The sequence below is a fragment of the Rana temporaria genome, chromosome 13, assembly GCF_905171775.1.
Source record: "Rana temporaria chromosome 13, aRanTem1.1, whole genome shotgun sequence".
Classification (NCBI taxonomy): Eukaryota; Metazoa; Chordata; class Amphibia; order Anura; family Ranidae; genus Rana; species Rana temporaria.
Window position 1 is genome coordinate 78215368 of NC_053501.1, and position 16208 is coordinate 78231575.

A 16208-nucleotide genomic window follows, 5' to 3' on the forward strand; every position below is an offset into this window, starting at 1 on the left:
ACATCACGGGACACAGAGCGGCATTCATTACTATATGGGTTATATGGAGTACCTTCAGGTGTAGACACTGGCAATCTCAAACAGGAAATGCCCCTCCCTATATAACCCCCTCCCATAGGAGGAGTACCTCAGTTTTGTAGCAAGCAGTATGCCTCCCAAAATGGTCCTCAAAAAAGAGGGGTGGGAGCTCTGTGTCCCGTGATGTACTCCAAGAAAAAGATTTTACAGGTAAGCTGTATTAAAAATCTCTTTTTCTTTATCGTACATCACGGGACACAGAGCGGCATTCATTACTATATGGGATGTCCCAAAGCAATGCTTACAATGAGGGGAGGGAGAACATCTCCAAGACAAAAGGATTTAATTTAGAGATATACTCAAATCATAATAAATCCAACTTAGTTGAGAAAAATAATTTTAAATTTTAAATTTAACTCAAAAAAGAGGAGCCCCCGGAATCCGAGGGTCTCAAACTGCAGCCTGCAGCACTGCCTGCCCGAAGGCAGTATCAGTATTCCTTCTTACGTCCAACTTGTAGAATTTTGTAAACGTGTGGACAGAAGACCAGGTTGCCGCCTTGCAAACTTGAGCCATAGAGATCTGGTGGTGTGCTGCCCAGGAGGCGCCCATGGCTCTAGTAGAATGAGCCTTTAATGATACTGGAGGAGGCAACCCTTTCAAGCCGTAGGCCTGAGTGATTAATTGCTTAATCCACCTAGAAATGGTGGACTTTGCAGCTGCCTGCCCCTTCTTGGGCCCATCCGGTAGAATGAACAGCACATCTGTTTTCCGGATCTTCTTTGTAGCTTTAAGATAGGCCTTCATGGCCCTGACAATATCCAAGGTATGCAGCAACCCTTCCTTTCTGGAAGTAGGTTTAGGGAAGAAGGATGGTAATACCAAATCCTGGTTCAAATGAAAACTGGATATGACCTTCGGTAGGAAGGAAGGATGAGGGCGGAGAACGACCCTGTCCTTATGAAAAACAAGATATGGTTCCTTACAGGATAAGGCCGCTAGCTCCGAAACTCTTCTTGCGGAAACTATGGCAACCAAAAATACTAACTTCCTTGTCAGTAGAACCAAAGGAATTTCAGCCAACGGCTCAAACGGTTGTTTCTGTAAACTTGACAGAACAAGATTTAAATCCCACGGACAAAGCGGGGATTTAACTGGAGGTCTAATACGTAAGACCCCTTGAAGGAAGGTCTTAACCAGCGAGTGGGTGGCCAGCGGCCGCTGAAACCACACTGACAGAGCAGAAATCTGTCCTTTGATTGTGCTTAATGCCAATCCTTTATCCACTCCTAGCTGGAGAAAACTTAATACTCTATCGATGGTAAATTTGCGAGAAAGCCATCGCTTGGACTCACACCAGCCTACATAGGCCTTCCAGACCCTGTAATAAATCACCCTAGAGACCGGTTTCCTGGCTCTGATTAGGGTAGAGACTACTTTCTGAGACAGACCTCTACCCCTGAGAATCAGGGATTCAGCTTCCAGGCCGTCAAATTTAGATGCCGTAAGGCAGGGTGGAGGATCGGACCTTGCGATAGCAGGTCTGGCCGTAGAGGAAGAGTCCAAGGGTCTCCCACTACCATCTTTAGGATGAGTGAGTACCATGCCCTTCTGGGCCATGCTGGAGCTACCAGGATGACTGGTATGTGTTCCACCCGGATCCTGCGCAGCAGGCGGGGTAGTAACTGGAGCGGGGGAAACGCATAAAGAAGTTTGAACTGATGCCAAGGGCAAACCAACGCATCGGTTCCGCAGGCCATCGGATCCCTTGAGCGGGATATGAACCTGTCTAGTTTCTTGTTGAGTCTCGATGCCATGATATCCACGTCCGGCACTCCCCATCTTTGGCAGAGTGCTTGAAAGACTTGTGGATGCAGAGACCATTCCCCCGGCCATAGAGTCTGGCGGCTTAAGAAGTCCGCCTGAAAGTTGTCCACTCCTGGAATGAATATTGCCGATATGCAGGGCACATGCGCCTCTGCCCATAGGAGAATCAAGCTCACCTCTCTCTGAGCGGCTTGACTCCTGGTTCCCCCTTGGTGATTTATGTATGCCACGACCGTGGCATTGTCTGATTGAATTCTCACCGGGAACCCCTGCAATTTTGACGTCCAAGCCCTGAGGGCTAGTCGAGCAGCTCTGAGCTCCAAGATGTTGATGGGCAACTGCTTCTCTGGCTTTGCCCAAGTACCTTGGCGAGTGCAACCATCCAAAATTGCTCCCCAGCCCGTCAGGCTGGCGTCTGTGGTCACTATCTTCCAAGCCACTGGGCTGAAAGACTTCCCCTTCAGTAGATTCTGAGGGTCTAACCACCAACACAGACTTTGTCGGACTCTTGATAAGAGCGGCAACGGGATATCCAAGGCCTGTGGCCTTCTGCTCCATGCTGACAGGATGGCTGCCTGTAGGATGCGAGTGTGGCTCTGGGCGTATGGTACCGCCTCGAACGTGGCCACCATCTTGCCTAGTAACCTCATACATAGGCGAATAGTCGGTTCTTTCTTGCTTAGAACCAGTAGGATTAATTCCTTGATGGCTTTTACCTTCCTCAGAGGTAGGAACACTCCTTGTTGTTCTGTGTCTAATCTCATGCCGAGAATTCCAACTGCCTTGTGGGCTGGAAAGCTGACTTTTCTCGATTTAGGACCCAGCCGAACCTCTCGAGGTATTGGACCGTGAGGGCCACTGCTCGCTCCAAGCCGGGAGACGAGTGGTCTATGACTAGGAGGTCGTCCAGGTATGCTAGGATCGTGACCCCTTGGATCCTTAGCTTGGCTAGGATCGGAGCTAGGACCTTCGTGAACACCCGGGGGGCCGTAGCCAACCCGAAGGGAAGCGCCACGAATTGGAAGTGACGCGAAGCCACCATGAAGCGTAGATATCTTTGATGTGGCTGATAAATTGGAACATGAAGGTAGGCATCCTTTATGTCTATGGACGCCATGAAGTCGTCCTTCTGGAGTGTGGCAGCTGCTGACCGCACGGATTCCATCCGAAATGAGCGGATCTTTAGATATGCATTTACCATTTTTAGGTCCAAAATTGGCCTGACATCTCCATTGGATTTTGGGATGATGAATAGGTTGGAGTAGAAACCCAGCCCCTGTTCCAGGACTGGCCGGAATCCGAGGCGGATCGTTTGGAATCCTCGACTCCTGGAAATGAGGAGGAGGAAACCTTAGGAAATCTAATTTGTAGCCTGTGGCCACGGAAGACCGTACCCACTCGTCGGGAATGCTGGCTTCCCAAATCTCTGAAAAGAGTCGCAGCCTTCCCCCCACCTTCGTGGGTGGGGGCGCCCCTTCATAAGGTTGGCTTGGGGGCTGGTTTTGCTGGTTTGCGAAACCACTGCCTTTTGCCTCTAACAGCCTGTCCTTGTGATTTGCTGTTGAAGCCGAAGTTTGCTTTTGCAGGAGGCAGTCGATACTGCTTGGCATTAGAGGGCCCCTGCCCAGGGGAATACTGTCGTTTAAACGCAGGCCCCTGAACCTTCTTCTTAGTTGGCAAGAGAGTACTCTTGCCGTTTGAAATGGTCTGAATGTATTTATCTAGGTCTTCTCCGAAGAGTCGTCCTCCATGGAAGGGGAACCCTACCAGGAGCTTCTTGCATGGGGGCTCAGCCTCCCAGCCTTTTAACCATAAGAGTCTTCTCATATGGATAAGGGATAACGATAAACGTGACGCTTGCTGGATAGAATCCTTGATTGCGTCTACCGTAAAACATATGGCCTTAGGGACATCCGAAAATTCTTCTGCCTGCTGGGCAGTATATGAGTTTAAGCATCTGCTTAAATTGATCCGATAATGCTTGAGCGACCCCAATCGCAGCCACAGCTGGCTGTACTACTGCCCCTGCAGTAGTGAAGGAGTTCTTAAGTAGTGCTTCCAAGCGCTTATCAACTGGATCCTTGAACACCTGTATGTTTTCTACAGGGCATGTTAACGATTTGTTAACACATGAGATGGCTGCGTCCACTGCAGGAGTAGCCCATCTTTTGGAAAATTTTTCTTCCATAGGATATAGGACAGAGAACTTCTTAGGTGGTAAGAAGATCTTATCTGGCTTGTTCCAATCTTGGAACAAAACTCCCTCTAATAGAGGATGGATCGGAAACACAGCATTGCTTTGAGGCGCCCTCAGTGAGCCCAAAGCTGAAACCGTCGATACCTGGAGATCTGGTACTGGCAAGTTGAATGCCCTATGGACCAAGTCCGACAATCCTTGAATCCACCAGCTCTCCCTCAGGGAGACTGCCCCAGACTCCTCTGTATCCGGATCTTCGATCCCTGAACCTACTTGGTCCTTGTCCAAGAGGTCGTCCAATTCCCCTGAGGAAAGGACCTCCTCTTCTGAGGGTCCGCGCTCGGGCGACGGAGATCTATTCCGCTTACTGCCCCGCATAGCTGCGGCTATCATTTTACCCATGCTTTTCTGCATCTCTTTTAAAGAGGTGAGTAATACCTCCTCCGTGACCATCTTAGGGTTGGACTGACCCGCGTCAGCTCCAGCCCCAGATCCCGATGGCCCCAAGGCTCCCTGTGGGGAAAGCAGCGGCATAGCTTTGTCCGAGACCTCAGACTCTCTGGGGGAATCCCCACCTCTTGTACCCTTGTTTTTTGATGCCATGGTACAATACCGAGGTACACCTGCTACTTATTGGTACCTGGGACTTATAAATAGTTAAATGCCCAAACACCTGTTTGGGGGATAAAAAATGCTTCCTCTCCCCTAGATGACACTTTTTTTTTTTTTTTTTTCAAAAAAAATCTTTTTTTTTTTTTTTTTTCAAATCTAGGAAAGAAAAAACATTCTGTCCCCCTGAGTAGTATTGCAAGAAAAACTATGAGATGGAAAAGAAACAGCCTATTCCTAGGCTTGAAAACAGTCTTTCTGAAGACTGCAATATTCTTTCTGGCCACTGTGTGTCCTCGGCGCCCCGTGCTTGCCGTTCTGGTCTTTCCTCCTCAGTTCCAAAGTATTGAATGAGCTATATGGAACAAACAAGGAAGGGCCGCCCCTTCCTTAAGCCACTGACCCGCCCTTCCCCCCCAGCAATCTCAAACAGGAAATGCCCCTCCCGACAGGGGGGGGGTGGGGTTGGGAGGAAGGGACCTCTCTGCTCCAGCAAACTGCAGCCTGCAGCCTGGAACCATGAGGAGGTCAGCGTTTTGCCTGCTTTGCAGGCCGTGAGGAGGAAGACTGAATGGAGCATCGCCTGGAGGCTTGCAGGTAAGCACAGCTCTCTGACACACACATATACTTTTATATCACACAGGCCCCACTCAATGCTTTTCCAACACTACAAGGGAGGTCACATCTTATGGGGAATAATACATATAGAGCCATCCTATCTTTATGATATGTGACTAGTTTGCCAGATGCAGCGCATAACTTTAGGCATGTCCCCTGTGACCCCCCAGAAAAAACCTGCTAAGAACCAAGTTCCGCAAGTTTTCCCCTCACTTACCTGCTCCATGCCGCAGGACTTTGCCAAGCAAGAGGCCCAATCTTCCCCCATCTCGGTGGGGATGTCTAGACCTTCAGGCCCTGGGTTCCTATGAAGGATCCACTGTCCTGGGCCCATATAGCACTCTGGCAACAGAAACATTAGGCACCCAAAGGTTTCTAAGTTCTGGGCCCAGGGTCCAGCTCTCTAAAAAGAAAAGCATTATGGGCTATACCCCAAGGGTTTGGGGTCCGGTTACTGACCACTTTAGCGCTGAGGCTTTTTTGGACAGAACCGGTTAGCTCACCTAATCCCAAGGATGTGGAGGCAAGCTAAACCATGACTAACACCTAAGACACTGGCGGAAAAACTGAGGTACTCCTCCTATGGGAGGGGGTTATATAGGGAGGGGCATTTCCTGTTTGAGATTGCCAGTGTCTACACCTGAAGGTACTCCATATAACCCATATAGTAATGAATGCCGCTCTGTGTCCCGTGATGTACGATAAAGAAAAAGTGTTTTTTTCAAAGGCCGATTGCGTCACATTCTTTGGTCCGGGCCTTTATACAAGGGGTAGTTTGGCCTTGTGTCCTTGGGATTTGAATCTGGTATTAGCCGCTTTGCAAAGACAGCCCTTTGAGTCTATTTGGCATATTTCTTTAATCCTTTTGACTAGGAAATTTATTTTGATCGCAGTGACTTCGGCAAGGAGAGTATCAGAGTTTGGCAACCTTTTCCTGTAAAGAGCCCTATTTTATTATTCAACAGGACAGGGTGGTGTTACGCCCTCATCCAGCTTTTCTGCCTAAGGTGGTGTCTAGTTTTCACCTAAACCAAGATGTCACTTTACCTTTTTTTCCAGAACCTCGTTCTGCAGAAGGTTGTTACATTATCTCGATGTGGTCAGAGCGGTCAAGGTGTATGCAAAGATGACCGCTCAGGTGCGGAAGACTGACTCTTTGTGCTGCCAGAAGGGCCCAGGAAGGGGAAAGCAGTACCGAAAAACTATTTTGCAATCGATTCGCCAAGTTATATTTCAGGCTTATAGTTTAAGGAGGAGGGTTCCACTTTTTTGGGTGAGAGCACACTCTACCACGGGTGTAAGTGCCTCATGGGCAGTACATCACCAAGCCTCTAGATTCTTTGGAAAATAAATAAATTAAATATTTGTTTTCCCAAAATTGGCATATTAACCAGTTATTTATCACACATGGCATAGGCATACTTGCAGTTACACTCCAAAACACATGCTACTACTCCTGAGTAAGGGGATGCCACAGGTGTGAGACTATTTGACAGCCTAGCCACATACAGGTCCAATAGAAATACCCACAAAATGTTGTCGTTACTCAAACTTCCTGATTCCCCTCTTTGTTGCCTAGTGGTCACCAGATTTTGTGAGATGCCCTTCCTGTTTGTTCTCGTTATGCCACAGGCCAACGTTTTCTGGAGGTACAGGGTGCAGAAAAATAGGATTGGATTACATCACGGGACACAGAGCAGCTTTAGTAATTACTATCTAGGTTATATGCCACCTATAGGTAAATGGACACTGGCACATCAAAAGACAGGAAGTTCCCCTCTATATAACCCCTCCCATACAGGAAGTACCTCCGTTTTGTAGCAAAGCAATGAATATCGCAGCAAAGAGGGGGGGTGACCTCTGTGTCCCGTGATGAACTCGAATAAAATTTTACAGGTAAGCTGTAGGAAAAATCCTATTTTCTTTATCGTACATCACAGGGCACAGAGAAACTATAGTAATTACTATCTGGGACGTCCCAAAGCAATGCCCCTGATGGGAGGGGGACACATAAAAAGCAGACCGCCAACAGGCAAGAGGACCTATATTGCTGCCCGCAACACACAGTGCCCAAATACAGCATCTATGTTTCCCAGCATCAGGGTATTTTACAATGATTCCTCTCTTTCCATTAGGTGGCCAAAGTATTTTAGTTTTAGCTTTAGGATCTGTCCTTCCAGTGAATATCCAAGGGACTTTCAAGAGTCTTCTCCAACATCATAGTTCAAAAGCATCAATTCTTTGGTGTTCAGCCTTTCTTATGGTCCAACTTTCACAGCCACCATAGGTTACTACTGGGAATACCATAGCTTTGACAATATGGCACTTTGTCAGTAGGGTGATGTCTCTGGTTTTTATAATGTAATTGCTTTCCTCCCAAGAAGCAAGTGTCTCTTAATTTCATGGCTACAGTCACCGTCTGTCGTGATCTTGAAGCCTTGGAAAATAAAATCTGTTACTGTTTCCATTTCTTCTCCTTCTATTTGCCAAGGAGTGTTGCCATGATCTTATGCCGCGTACACACTATAATTTTTCAGCATGTCCAAAAAACGACGGTTTCCCAACTTCATCATTAAAACGACGTTGCCTACACATCGTTTTAAAAAAATGATCTAGCAAAGCGCGGTGACGTACAACACGTACGACGGCACTATAAAGGGGAAGTTCCATTCGCCTTTAGCCGATTCCTTGTTGGTAAAAGACGATTTGCGCTTTTCTGTCTGTTACAGCGTGATGAATGTGCTTACTCCATTATGAATGGTAGTTTTACCAGAACGAGCGCTCCCGTCTCATAACTTGCTTCTGAGCATGCGCAGGTTTTTTACGTTGTTTTAGCCCACACACGATCATTTTTTACAACCCGAAAAACGACATAGTTTAAAACGACGTTTAAAAATGCAGCATGTTTGAACCTGAAAAATAATGTGTAGCCCACACACGATCATTTTAAATGAAGTTTTTGAAAAACTATGTTTTTTTCATGCCGAAAAATGATCGCGTGTACGCGGCATTAGTTTTCTTAATGTTTAATTTCAGCGTGTGCGCTCTCCTCTTTCACCTTCATTAACCCCTTAACGTCCGCAAAATGGCACGGACAGGCAGATGGGCGTATATATACGTCCCTGCCTTCTAGCGGGTGGGGGGTCCGATCGGGACCCCCCACAATAAACAATGCAATTTATTTTCACAATAAACAATGCAATTTAAATGCATTTTTTGCTGTGAAAATGACAATGGTCCCAAAAATGTGTCAAAATTGTCCAAAGTGTCCGCCATAATGTCGCAGTCACAAAAAATTAGTAGTAAAAAAAAAAAAATGTATAAAAATGCAATAAAACTATCCCCTATTTTGTAAACGCTATAAATTTTGCGCAAACCAATCGATAAACGCTTATTGCGATTTTTTTTTACCAAAAATAGGTAGAAGAATACGTATCGGCCTAAACTGAGGGAATTTTTTTTTTTATATATATGTTTTTGGGGGATATTTATTATAGCAAAAAGTAAAAAATATTGCATTTTTTTCAAAATTGTCGCTCTATTTTTGTTTATAGCGCAAAAAATAAAAACCGCACAGGTGATCAAATACCACCAAAAGAAAGCTCGATTTGTGGGGAAAAAAGGACGCCAATTTTGTTTGGGAGCCACGTCGCACGACCGCACAATTGTCTGTTAAAGCGACGCAGTGCCGAATCGCAAAACCTGGCCTGGGCATTTAGCTGCAAAATGGTCCAGGGCTTAAGTGGTTAAGAGACTCTTTAGTAGTTCTTCACTTTCTGCCATTAGCGTGGTATCGTCTGCATATCTCAGGTTGTTAATAACCCAGGTAGTTTTCATTGTAACCTTGAATAATGAGAGGATTGCAGGCACAGATCATGCTCTCTTTGTGTTAAAAACACCTGTGTTATGTGTTTCAGTGGTTGTCATTAGGATGAATATGGCACTTGGCGCCATCTAGTGAGTAATCCCTACACACTTTGCACAAGCTATATGAAAGTTAGGCCCCGTACACACGACCAAACATGTATGCTGAAACTGGTCCGCGGGCCAGTTTCAGCATACATGTTCGGTCGTGTGTAGGCGCGAGCGGGCCGAATTCCAGCAAACATTTGCCCGCCGGGCCTTTTCCCAGCGGGCAAATATTCCTGGACGTGTTTTAAAACCGTCCGCTGGAATCCTGCCCGCTCGGACATGTACGGTCGTCAGTACAGACCTACCGTACATGTCCGAGCGCCCGCCGTCCCTCGCATGTGTCGAATGACTTCGACGCATGCGTGGAAGTCTTTAAATGGCAGGCCCGCCCACGTCTCCGCGTCATTGTCGCGGCGACGACGCGGACACGCCCCGCGTATTGTTTACGCGCAGACTTCTGTACGATGGTTAGTACAACCATCGTACAGAAGCCCTCTGGCAGGCATGTATGGTGAAAACGGTCCGACGGACCGGTTTCATCGTACATGTTTGCTCGTGTGTACCGGGCCTAAGACATGTTCCTCAATGATGTCTGGATATTTTTTGAAAAAAGCTTTTTGTTGCAAATCAGCTCATTATGTGTTGTATTGAATCTTAGGTAACCCTACTATTTTATACCTTGTGTAAACATATTCTCCTTTGGTCGGAATATGGCACTTTTGGGCAATTTTGCTTTGTGATTGGATAGAAGTGTGGTGCCGTCATATACAGCCTTAATACCTCCAATTTGCTGCTACTTGGCTCCACTTTTTCATCAGACTGAGGTAGGAATTGCAACCCAGGGTAACCCTTGTCCAAATAGGGGGGTGCATCTAAAATGTTGGATTATTTAATTAAAGATACAGTTGTACTTTATGTGTATGTACTAAGGATTTTTCTGTAAACAGTTTTTGACGTGTGTTCCTTTATCTATTCAGTAATCATGATATTGCACCATTTCCTCAAGAAGTTATCTGGCGAAACATGTTGAAATAAAAGGCGTGGAAACAGTAATGTAATGTAACAAATATTGCTCTTTGTGCTTTGGACATCAATATTTTTTACTTATGTGTATAAATAAAAATGTATTCTTTTATTAATTGTTCTTATTCCATGAAAATGTACATATTGCACCTATAAAGTCCCATATCTCTTCCTCCTCCCTACTATAATGCCCTGTACAGACGATCGGTTCGTCTGATAAAAACGGACCGATGGACCGGTTTCATTGGACAAACCGATCGTGTGTGGGCTCCATCAGTTTTTTCCCCCATCGGTGAAAAAAAAGAACCGTTTTAAAATTTTCGTATGGTGAAAAAAACGATAGAAAAAAACGATCGTCTGTGGGGAAATCCATCGGTCAAAAACCCATGCATGCTCAGAATCAAGTCGACGCATGCTCGGAAGCATTGAACTTTATTTTTCTCTGCACGTCGTTGTGTTTTACGTCACTGCGTAGGACACGATCGGATTTTTAACCGATGGTGTGTAGGCAAGACTGATGAAAGTCAGCTTCATCGGATATTTGATAAAAAAAATCCATGTAGTTTCTATACTTGCTGCAGGCACTCCCGATCTTCATCACAGGGAGTTACTTCAAACAAATACACTCAGCTTTCACCCACTACCTTTGGGCGGGAAAGAGGCCGCGTATACAGAGGAGAATACTCTCCCTGCCGAAACTCCACAGTGGGCTAGCACTTCCGGACGTGCGGACGTACTATCACGCTACAAGGTTGGTGCGGCTCCTCGACTGGTGCCGCCACGGCAGTTCCAAACTCTGGGTTCAGGTGGAACAGGAACAGTCTGAAATACCACTTCACAGGCCTACCTCCACAGCTTACAAAACACCCACTGATAGGGAACACGGTTAGTACATGTGCGCGCCTCTTTACGCAATTTTCCCTCTCCAGTCAGAACTCCCCCCTCTGCCCGATTGTCGGACACCCTAAATTTGGGACCGTAAATTTTTGGACCTTAGCAGAGCTGGCCTCTTCCAGGCATCCCACTTCAGTACTGTGGGGAGATGGAAATCGGCAGCGGAACTGGCGGACCCCGCCGGGACGTTTAGACTGGACTTCCTAAGAGTGAACCAACTGAGCCACTTCATGAGGGACCTCCCCCCCACCCCGCGCGGAACCATTGACCTCCCATACGACCTTAGAGGACCTTTGCACTGAGACGGGAACGCTTCCCCATGCACTCTCCTTGATGTACTCTTTGCTGAACACCCCTCCTGACGAACACCAGATTCCGGCCCTAGTTAAATGGGAAAAAGACCTGAACACTCAATTCTCTCCCTCCAAAAAGCAAAACATACTTAGATTCACCCACAAGTCCTCCATCTGCTCCAAAACACAGGAGACAAATTATAAGATCCTCATGCGTTGGTACAAGACCCCAGATCTCCTAAACAAAATCTTCCCTACCTCCGATCCCACCTGCTGGAGATGCCAACAAGACAGGGGCACAATCCTTCATGTTTTTTGGTCTTGCCCCCGGGTCAGGGGGTTCTGGGAGGGGGTACGCCGCATAGTCCAGAAATTCGCAGAGGGTACGGTGCCGGATGATCCGGCGTACTTCCTGCTCCATGCGACGGATAGGTCGGCCGGAGCCTACAAAAAATTGATCACCCGCCATCTCCTGGATGCGGCTAGGGCATGCGTGCCCCTTCACTGGAAGTCCCCCCACCCGCCGACATTGGCTCTCTGGCTCAGAAAAGTAGACAAGATCAGCTACATGGAAGACCTGGTCCTTTCTGGCCAACAAAGACAGGAAGCGTACACCAAAACCTGGCAAATATGGAATGTGTTTAAATATTCAGAGGAAGGACAATCCCTCAGGGAAACTGATTGATTACTGCCTATCGGTGTAACACTGATACATTTTTAGATCCTGAAAAACCCATTAAGCAATTTACGCCCGTTAGGGGTGCCTTGGGACACCCTTGCCTGTACAGCCCCCCCTCCCGACCTCTCCCCCCCCCCTCTTTACTTCTCTCTTCCACACTCTGCTACCCCTACTGATTTTCTACCCCACTCGCTCGAGGAAAACACGGAAAATAGGAGAGGGGACTAGGCCTCCCGGACCTTAATTCCTGTTCCATACTTAAGTTCAGGTGAACACGTCCACTTACTGGAAGGGACAGAAATGACCTGTCAGGACTACCCTGAACGTGGTGAAGGGGAGTCGTGGTGGCTCTCGAGTGGGGGCTCCCGCTGCCATTTTTGGAGGGCGTGGCCCCTACTGAGACCAGCTAGGGGCAGATGCCAAATATGACACCTTGACGCCCAATTTTTTGCTGTGTTCCTTTGCTTATATGTCAATTTTGCTGAATATGCTGAACTGTCTGTATACGTTGTGGTCCGGTCCGGACCAGTTCCTCTGTTTATAAATAAAAACTTTTGAAAAAAAAATAAAAAATCCATGTGTGTACAGGGCATAAGTGTTTTTTTATGTCAATACAGTGTTAATCTGTAAATAGGGCATACATTACACTAAAGTGATGTACTTTGTGAAAAAATGTGTATAATTTTATTTTAATATATTGTTAGACATTATTAGGCATCTATAAAGTCCCCTTTCTAGTGTACCCTTTTGTTTTACTTTCACATTACTTTTTTCTCTGTAAAACTTTAAAAACTTCTAAAAATGATTTGACAGGAGCATAAACCTACTTTCATAAACTGTTGGATTTCATACAAGATGTTGTAGAAATTTTTCATTTGCAGATGTTTACAGGCTTCAATGAGGTAGGCGCTCCAACTCTCCAGACTAGGGTCAATAGATTCTAACATGGTTTCAAGGGTATGTAATTTACCATGTTCATAACTTGGTACAAATATACCTTCAATAAAAATGTCTCCTGGGCATTCCTGCAAAAGGAGTTCACAGAAAACAGAAAATGAAAAACAAAGCAAAACATGCACTTGAACTATTGAGATTATTTTATCAAGACTCGCAACAAACATTTGATGCCTTGACTAGTCCGTGTTATAAGAGAAACCCAGCTCCTAAAATTCTTTCAAATTTGGCTGTAAAACAGTGTGGTTTACTGATTACCAAGCGCTTTAGATACTACAAGACTGGATTCATGCTACCAAAAGCTTGTACTTTTGGTGCTGGTTTTACAGCACTCTTCTGTGCATAGTTACATACAGTGCCTTGAAAAAGTATTCATACCCCTTGAAATTTTCCACATTTTGTCATGCTACAACCAAAAACATAAATGTATTTTATTGGGATTTTATGTGATAGACCAACACAAAGTGGCACAAAATTGTGACGTTAAAGGTAAACGACAAATGGTTTTCAAAATTTTCCACAAATAAATATCTGAAAAGTGTGGCGTGCATTTATATTCAGCCCCGTTTACTCTGATACCCCTAACTAAAATCTAGAGGAACCAATTGCCTTCAGAAGTCACCTAATTTGTAAATAGAGTCCACCTGTGTGTAATTTAATCTCAGTGTAAATACAGCTGTTCTGTGAAGCCCTCAGAAGTTTGGTAGAGAACCTTAGTGAACAAACAGCATCATGAAGGCCAAGGAGCACATCAGACAGGATAGAGATAAAGTTGTGGAGTTTAAAGCAGAGTTAGGTTATAAAAAAATATCCCAAACGTTGAACATCACTAAACACTTTTCAATCCATCATCTGAAAATGGAAAAAGAGTATGACAACTGCAAACCTACCAAAACATGGCCGTCCACCTAAACTGATAGACCAGGCAAGGAGAGCATTAATCAGAGAAGTAGCTAACTCTGGAGGGGATTGCAGAGATCCATAGCTCAGGTGGGAGAATCTTTCCACAGGATACCTATTAGTCTATTAGAGTGGCAAGAAGAAAGCCGTTATTGAAAAAAGGCGATAAGAAGTCCCGTTTGCAGTTTACTAGAAGCCATGTGGGGGACACAGCAAATATGTGGAAGAAGGTGCTTTTGGTCAGATAAGACAAGAAATTAACTTTTTGTCCTAAAAGAAAAACACTATTAGCCGGATTCAGAAAGCACTTACGCCGACGTATCTTCTGATACGCCGCGTAAGTGCACTGATGCGCCGTCGTATCTATGCACCTGATTCTTGAAATAAGATACGCCTGAATTTTGGCTCCATCCGACCGACGTAAGTCTCCTACGCCGTCGTATCTTGGGCGCATATTTACGCTGGCCGCAAGGGGCGCTTCCATTGATTTACACGTTGAATATGCAAATCACGGAGATACGCCGATTCACAAACGTACTTGCGCCCGTCGCAGTAGTATACGCCATTTACGCAAGGCGTACGTCCGGCGTAAAGTTATTCCACCTATAGGAGGCGCATCCCATGCAAAGGTATGGATGACGGAACAGCCGTCGGATTTGACATAGTTTACGCAAGTCATAGGTGAATGGGGCTGGGCGTAGGTTACGTTCACGTCGTAGGCATTGAGCCGTCGTATCTTAGGGAGTATATGCGACGGGATTCTGAGCATTCGCGCGCATGCGCCGTTCGTTCGGCTCTTCATTTTCATGGGGTCACGGTTAATTTAAATGTATCACGCCCACTACCTTCCTACTTTGAATTAGGCGGGCTTACGCCGGCCAATTTACGCTACGCTGGCTCAACGTAGGGAGCGAGTGCTTTGTGAATACTGCTCTTGCCTCTCAGAGTTACGTCGGCGTAGCGCATATGAGATGCGCTACGCCGGCACAAAGATGCGCTGAGCTACCTGAATCTGGCTGTATGTGTGGCCGAAAACTAACACTGCAAATCACCCTTAACACACCATCCCCATCATGAAACATGGGCGTGGCAGCATAAAGTTGTGGGGATGCTTTTCTTCAGCAGGGACAGGAAAGCTGGTCAGAGTCGATAGGTAGATGGATGGAGCCAAATACAGGGCAATCTTAGACCTCGTACACGCGGCCGAGAAACTCGACGGGCAAAACACATCGTTTTGCTCGTCGAGTTCCTTGTGAAGCCGCCGTGGATCTCGGCGAGCCACATTTTCCCATTCCCGTCGGGGAAAAAGAAGACATGCTTTCTTTTTGGCCCGACGAGATCCTCGTCGAAAAGTGTACACACGACCGGTTTCCTTGGCAACAAAAAAAACCCCAGCAAGCTTCTTGCTGGTTTTTGCCGAGAAACTCGGCCGTGTGTACGAGGCCTTAGAAGAAAACCTGTTAGAGTCTGCAAAAGACTTGAGGGGTGGAGGTTCACATTCCAGCAGTACAACGAACCTAAGCACACAGCCAGAGCTACAGTTTAATGGTTTAGATCAAGCAATATTCATGTGTTAGAATGGCCCAGTCAAAGTCCAGACCTAAAGCCATTTGAGAATCTTTGGCAAGACTTGAAAATTGTTGAGCTTGAGCTATTTTGCAAAGAACGGGCAAAAAATGTCACTCTCCAGATGTACAATGCTTGTAAAGACATACCCAAGAAGACTTGCAGCTGTAATTGCAGTGAAAGGTGGCTCTTCGAAGTATTGACGCTACAGTTTTCACATATTTATTTGTAAAACCCTGTTTGAAAGCCTTTTATCATTTTCCTTTCACTTCAAAATTCTATGCTTTTGTCTATCACATAAAATCCCAATAAAATACATTTACACTTTTGGTTGTAACATAACAAAAGGTGCAAGAATTTCAAGGGGTATGTAGTTGGTCTGGTAGAAAAAAAGACACATCCAGTCCATCCAATAAAAAGGAAGATATTTTTTATGCAATTCTATATACAGGGCTGCCAATAGAAGTCACGGGGCCCCATACAGCTTGCCTGACAGGCCCCCCTAAAAATATCAAAATTATATTTTCACTAAAAATATACAAAAATCATTATTAGCGGACACAAGCATCACATAACTTACAAATTCCTGCAAAATCTAAAAGGTACAACTGCGTGTAAATGAGGTCTTGGTATTCATTTGCATATACAGTTGTGCCCATAAGTTTACATACCCTGCCAGAATTTATGATTTATTAGCCATTTTTCAGAGAATATGAAT

The 16208-nt window shown here is 45.7% G+C and overlaps 1 protein-coding gene across 2 annotated transcripts in view; it reads right to left on the reverse strand.

Annotated features, from left to right (window-relative positions):
* The window catches only part of ZFYVE26 (zinc finger FYVE-type containing 26), a 499004-nt gene that overhangs the window by 106462 nt on the left and 376334 nt on the right, over positions 1–16208 (reverse strand). For both annotated transcript variants that reach the window (XM_040332529.1, XM_040332530.1), the window contains exon 33: positions 12898–13095. In XM_040332529.1, coding sequence (XP_040188463.1) covers positions 12898–13095 — 198 coding nt within the window. The remainder of the gene's footprint in view (positions 1–12897; positions 13096–16208) is intronic.